Source organism: Myotis brandtii, unplaced genomic scaffold (genome assembly GCF_000412655.1).
Source record: "Myotis brandtii unplaced genomic scaffold, ASM41265v1 scaffold216, whole genome shotgun sequence".
NCBI lineage: Eukaryota > Metazoa > Chordata > Mammalia > Chiroptera > Vespertilionidae > Myotis > Myotis brandtii.
The window spans coordinates 3,239,289-3,245,604 of record NW_005358092.1 but is presented as its reverse complement, the minus strand read 5'-3'; the positions used below and the strand labels follow the sequence as shown (position 1 = coordinate 3,245,604).

At 38.9% G+C, this 6,316-nt stretch overlaps 1 protein-coding gene across 5 annotated transcripts in view; it reads left to right on the top strand.

Annotated features, from left to right (window-relative positions):
* ERC1 (ELKS/RAB6-interacting/CAST family member 1) overlaps nt 1-6,316 on the top strand; it is a 462,570-nt gene that overhangs the window by 370,185 nt on the left and 86,069 nt on the right. For 4 of the 5 annotated variants that reach the window (XM_005865924.2, XM_005865923.2, XM_005865922.2 and 1 more), the window contains one exon: nt 1,474-1,572. In XM_005865924.2, coding sequence (XP_005865986.1) covers nt 1,474-1,572 — 99 coding nt within the window. Of the gene's footprint in view, nt 1-1,473; nt 1,573-2,999; nt 3,067-6,316 lie in introns of all 5 variants that reach the window. The other variant, XM_014539436.1, reaches the window with a different exon arrangement.

The window sequence follows — 6,316 nt, the reverse complement described above, 5'->3', positions numbered from 1 at the left end:
CGTTCCCCCCCGGGGGGCCCCCCCCCCCCCCCCCCCGAGTGCACAAATTTTTGTGCACCGGGCCTCTAGTTATATATATAAAATGTTAATTATGTACAATGTTAATTATGCATAAATTCATCTATTCAGGGCTTAAAGTAACCAATTACATAGAATTGCTTCCTTTTTGGTAAATATTGAAAAGAAATGGCAATGGTAATAATTCTCTTCTAGTCTAGGGTTAAAGAAGAGGATTTCAAAATCTTTGACTTATTTTAAAGCCTGAATTATTGATGGTTTAAAGAAAAGATATTGAATGTTATATGTGTAGCTTCTGTCTGATCAACTTACTGAACTTTATTGTAAGTTGTAATAGGTGAGAAAGGTTTTTCAATTCATTGTCTAGGATTTTCTAGGTATATAATCATTTCATTACAGATAATGATAACTTTTCCTAATATTAATATCTATATGTTATATAACATTCTCAAAATGAAATAGTTGTTTAAAAGGATAAATAGTTCTTATAATAACATTAGAGGCCCAGTGCACAAATTTGTGCATGGGTGGGGTCCCTCAGCCTGGCCGGCATTTGGGGATGGCTTGGGGGAGGGACCACGGGACGTTGGCTGGCCACAGGAGGTTGGATGTGGGAGCAGCTCCTGCATTGAGTGTCTGCCCCTGGTGGTCAGTGTGCATCATAGCTACCAGCCATCCGTCCAGTCATAGCGGTTGCTTAGGCTTTTATATATGTAGATAGATGGAAAGATGGGTCTGTATATCATGAAGTGAAAAATAGAGTTACAGAGTCCTATCCTATCTATAGGATAATATAGAATTTATTTTAAGAAACAAGCATTGCTTAAAGTGCTTAATTTGAGGAGATTACCCCCACCCACCCAAAAAAAAAGAAAAGAAAAAATCCTGTACCAATTTAGGACCTTGTCTTAGTTTGCTCAGGCTGCCATAACAAAATACCATAGAGTTGGTGGCTTGCACACAGGATTTATTTTCTCACAATTCTGGAGGCTGGGAAGTCCAAGATCAAGGTGCCAGCTGATTCAGTTCCTGATGAGAGCTCTCTTCCTGGCTGAAAAAGCCACATTCTTACTATGTCCTCACATGGCAGAGAGAAAAATACAGTGTGGGGGGAAGGGGTATCTTTTGTCTTACAGGGCCACAATCCTGTCCAATTAGGGCCTCACTCCTGTGACCTCATTTAATCTTAAATACCTCCTAAAAACTCTATCTTCATATACAGTCACATTAGGGGATAGGCTCCAATGTGAATTGGGGGGGGGGGGGGCGGCAGAGGGGAATACAATTCAGTCCATAGCTGTACCTAAACCTCCCCCATATCCTCAGAAATCCTGTTTATTTTATCTCAGACAGGATTAGTTTTATCCTTTCTTATGAAATTCTTAAGGCCTTTGTTACTTTACAGTGTCATAGAATTTTCATCTAAATGTAACCTTATGAATCATTTCTTCTTAGACACAAAATCGAATGAAGCTAATGGCCGACAACTATGAGGATGACTACTTCAAATCCTCTCATTCCAATCAAACCAATCATAAACCCTCCCCAGACCAGGTAAGTCTGCTCTTGAATGTTTTATTTAAAAAAAAAACTGATATGCTTCTATTTTTATGTATTCTGTACTGTTGTGCTATAGATTCTGGGATATAAGTTATAAAAATAATCAGTTTTTGAAAATTCCATCATTTTTAAAAAAACACAGATTCAATTTCTGTACAGGAAGATAATAGATGATTCTGAATATATTAAGAGGATGTAGTAAAAATATTTGAACACAATAAAGAATCCTTGAATTGGGTTGAGAAAAAAACCTTAATCTTCTGAAAGACACATACTAATTTGTAACTGTCCTGCTTTTCTCACTAAATAAGTAATGCCTTATTAGAAAAATAAGAGTCTTGTGAGCTCAGTGAGGCACAACTCAGGGCAAAGGTAGCTATTCTTTAATTGCAAATTTTAAAGTCTCTGCTCATCATCTATTAAACATGAAGATTAAAACATAGTTTCTTCACTCCATCACCTTGGTGGATCCCTCCAGTATATGTCATTTTCAAAGGAAATTGTTGCCTTCCACTTCTCATCAATGCAAAAGAGGCATTGATGAGTCTGAAGGGAACCATATTCAACTCTATATAGTTTTTTGAAAAAAATGGAACTCTCCCAAGATCTTGAAAATGATGGATGGGGGAGAATGGTGAACAGATTACCTCATGTCCATAGCCAACAATCAGATTTCAACATCTCCATCACAATCTTAAAATAATAGCTGAGGGGGAATAAAATAATAGTTAAATAATTATATCCATATGATCAAAAAGTCAAATGAAACTCCCCTACTAAACATCTCTACTAAACGATGGCCATGGTGTTGTCTTAGGAGAAGAAGAAGAAATATTGCAGATGAAAGCAGCAATAATATCCAAACTGCATTTTTTTTTCTAAGATTCAGAAGGTAGATGACATTTACTAAGCCAGTTGAGTCGAGCCTTATATTTAGGCAAGCCTATCTTTAATATAGGCAGATGGAGAGTTGTCTGCCTGAGGTCAGCAGTCTTGTTCTGCCAAGAAGTCGTTATACTTTCTCCGCCTGCTCCTGGATCCCTGGGATTAAATGTGTGCCAGTGTAGACAAGATAAGCATTAGAGCCTTTCCTTGAAACAGGTTTGATAATAAATACAAGTAATTGGATGCCTGGGAGTAGTGGGAGGCAAACAAAAATGGAGAAAGGCTGAAGAAAGGCAAATAATAAAGAAAAGTCTCCAACTTGATAATTTTGTCCAGTCAAGCCTTCGAATGGAGATAACATCTTGGGAAAGTAGGAAGCATAGAAGTGTAACAACAAACTAAAAAAGAGTCAAGAAATTAGAGTCCATTTTCTTCTACTACTTATGCTTATGTCTTTGTTTTAAATACTAACCAACTCTTTTTCATTCCCATGCTGCTCTGGGGCATTGTTCCCTTCGTCATCTCTCTCCCCATAGGATGAGGAGGAGGGTATATGGGCATAGCCAATCAGATGATCTTAGTTCAGCCATTTTGTTCAGAACGGTGAGAAACGGCTTTCTTTAACTATAGAAATGTTTTTTGTTTGTTTGTTTGCTTTCATTGTTTTTTGCACAATCATTCTCACATCATGTTTCTCTGTAATTCATAAAATCATTTGGTGTGCCTTCTGATTTCTCATTTCACATGATTCCTGTGTGTTTTGCTATGCTTCTGACATAATGGGGTTTGGGTTTTGTGGATTTTTTTTTCTTGTGTGTTAATAGTCACTTTTATAATTTTTAAATACATTTTGGGAGAACTTCCAGGGCATATAACTAAATTTCTCCTGTTGTGATTTTATTAATATTCTATCTAGAGTGATTTTACAGTGTCCTGGTAAGGTTTATAGAGACTTACATCAAATTGGAAATAGAAAATTGACCAAGTACTCTGCCAGTAGATTGGGGATATACATTTTTGTGATAATTAAATATAAATATATCGTCTTTTAAAAAAAAAGCAATCTGTACTGTGAACCACAACCTTTTGTTTCTATTTATAGAAGAACTAGAGGTCTGGTGCACGGATTTGTGCACCAGTGGGGTCCCTCAGCCTGGCCTGCGCCCTCTTGCAATCTAGGACTCCTTGGGGGATGTTGGACTGCTGGTTTCAGCCTGATCCCTGCAGGCCAGGCCGAGGGACCCCACCAGTGCACAAATCCATACACCAGGACTCTAGTATGCATAAAAGGTCTTTGGTTAATCTCTCCCCACCCTCGCTCCTCCCCGCTTCCCTCTGAAATTCATCAGTCTTTTCCATGTTTCCATGCCTGTGTGTAGAGTGTCTGCCCCCTGGTGGTCAGTGCACATCATAGCTACCAGTTGAATGGTTGAAAGGTTGCTTAGGTTTTTATATATATAGATGCTCTGAATTCTCAGGGTCAGTAATTCTTATAGAGTGCCTACCAACGATATCCCCTAGCATTTTGACATCACTCTCAAACTGTCCTTAAAAATAAGGAGAAGTAAAGAAAGCCTTTTTAACAAGTTAGTCTAAAGAATTCTTTTCCTGTCTGTTATGGATTGCTGCTGGGTCAAACAGTTGCCAGGACACTGTCTAGATTCTCCTTTCTGAGCCATTTGGCTAGAAAACATAGTCCAGCTGTAGCAGTATCTCCCTTTGATCTGATGCCCTGGAGATTTGACTAAGGAAATCCTTTTCTTAGGAAAAATAATAACTATGATTAATAAGTTCACACATATTGGTGGTCTTGCACTCCCTGGATTCACTACCCATGCTTATTAGTGATCTCTTTTGGAGTTGGTTCTCCTTGAAAAGTCTATGTCTTAGAGTTATACTTCTCAAAATGATGGGGACATGTGTAGATCTCTCGCTAGCAAACAGCCAAGAAGGATAATGAGGTAAGTTGGGGAATAGGGCATATACTGTGAAGATGGGAAGCTTTTCAAATGACTTTATCCTGAAAGAAGGTGAACTCACAATACCAACCAAAAAGCTCTTTGGGTTAGAAGATTGCATGCCAGACAAAGCTAAAGCTTAGAAAAGCAGTGTGCTAATTCTTTTTAACTAGTCTACATTATACAGGGGTACTTATTTGTCATGAAGCATGTGGGGCCATATCTTGGAGATTTGACTAAGGAAATCCTTTTCTTAGGAAAAATAATAACTATGATTAATAAGTTCACACATATTGGTGGTCTTGCACTCCCTGGATTCACTGGATGTAGTTGACCAGTCTCCTCTAAATGAACCTGCCTAATCTATTTTAACAGAACATACAAACTTCTTGGCCTGCCTTAGCAGGAAGCACCTCCTCCATATACATGAACATGGACAGGATTATATTTTAGTTGCACACCCTTTTCTAGCCAACCAGAAGAAAATGTTAGTGTTATAGGAAACAAGGCCCATAGGTAAATTACTAGAAGACTGAAAAATGAACAAGCCTTCAAATAGATTTGTCCCTGAAGTCTCCCTTTTTCTTTCTCTTTTCCTATAGTAGAATAACTCTTAATCGGAGTTCAAATGCTACCGATTTTGTTTTTTTAATTATGCACTATTGATCTTACTTCATCAAAATATTAATTGCCATTGGTTTACCTTCTGGCCCTTTAAATACAGTTCCTCATGTTGTGACCCAACCATAAAATTATTTTCGTTGCTACTTCATAACTGTAATGTTGCTACTGTTATGAATCATAATGTAAATATCTGATATGCAGGATGGTCTTAGGCGACCCCTGTGAAAGGGTCATTTGACCGCCAAAGGGGTCGCGATCCACAGGTTGAGAACCGCTGGCTTAACACACTGCAGTTGCAATTAGCAGGCCTGTAGGGCGCGGCTATAGAGTTAAGCCTCGGACTGACCTGTTGGCAAAGCCACAAACAAGTCCCATCTTAGAGGACACAGTCTTCTTAGCATAATTAGGCTTGACCTTATGACACTCCCTAGATCTTATCTGGGTAGCTAATGGGCTGTGGGAGGTGCAGCAAGTGCTGCCAAAACAAGTGAAACTCACAAGAACATTGTAACTATGGTGACCACTACCTTGTTTACCTCTGGCTATAAAATAAAGGCTCAGCTTGCCTCTGGATCTCTCTCTGTGGCCTCAGCCAGGCACAGGAAGATCCACCTAGACCAGCCGTGGGCAAACTACGGCCCACGGGCCAGATCCGGCCTGTTTGAAATGAATAAAACTAAAAAAAAAAAGACTGTACCCTTTTATGTAATGATGTTTACTTTGAATTTATATTAGTTCACACAAACACTCCATCCATGCTTTTGTTCCAGCCCTCCGGTCCAGTTTAAGAACCCATTGTGGCCCTCGAGTCAAAAAGTTTGCCCACCCCTGACCTAGACCCAGCTTATTCTCTCTATCTGTCATTTCTTCATCCTTCACCGCCCTCACTCAGGCTTTCGAACCCTTGGCTGAGCTGGCTCGGCACACAGGCCGTAGGTGGTGTTTCTATGATACGATATTTCAAATTTTCTAAAATGAGCTATAAATATAAGGTTGTATCTAAAAAAGTACATGCGTGCCCCCTGCAGAAGTCTTGATTTGGCAATCTAGTTTCCTTCACCTATTTCTTTGCTAATTCTACAGAGAACAGATTTTCTTCCAACCAACTACTTACCAGGCCTGACCCTGCTTAGCTTCCCAGATCAGATGAGATCGGCGCATTCAGGGTGGTATGGCTGTATATGAGAACAGATTTTCTTAACAAAATTATTAACTTTTGAAATTAGTGATTTAACTTATCAAACTTAACATAAAAACATTTCACATGGATT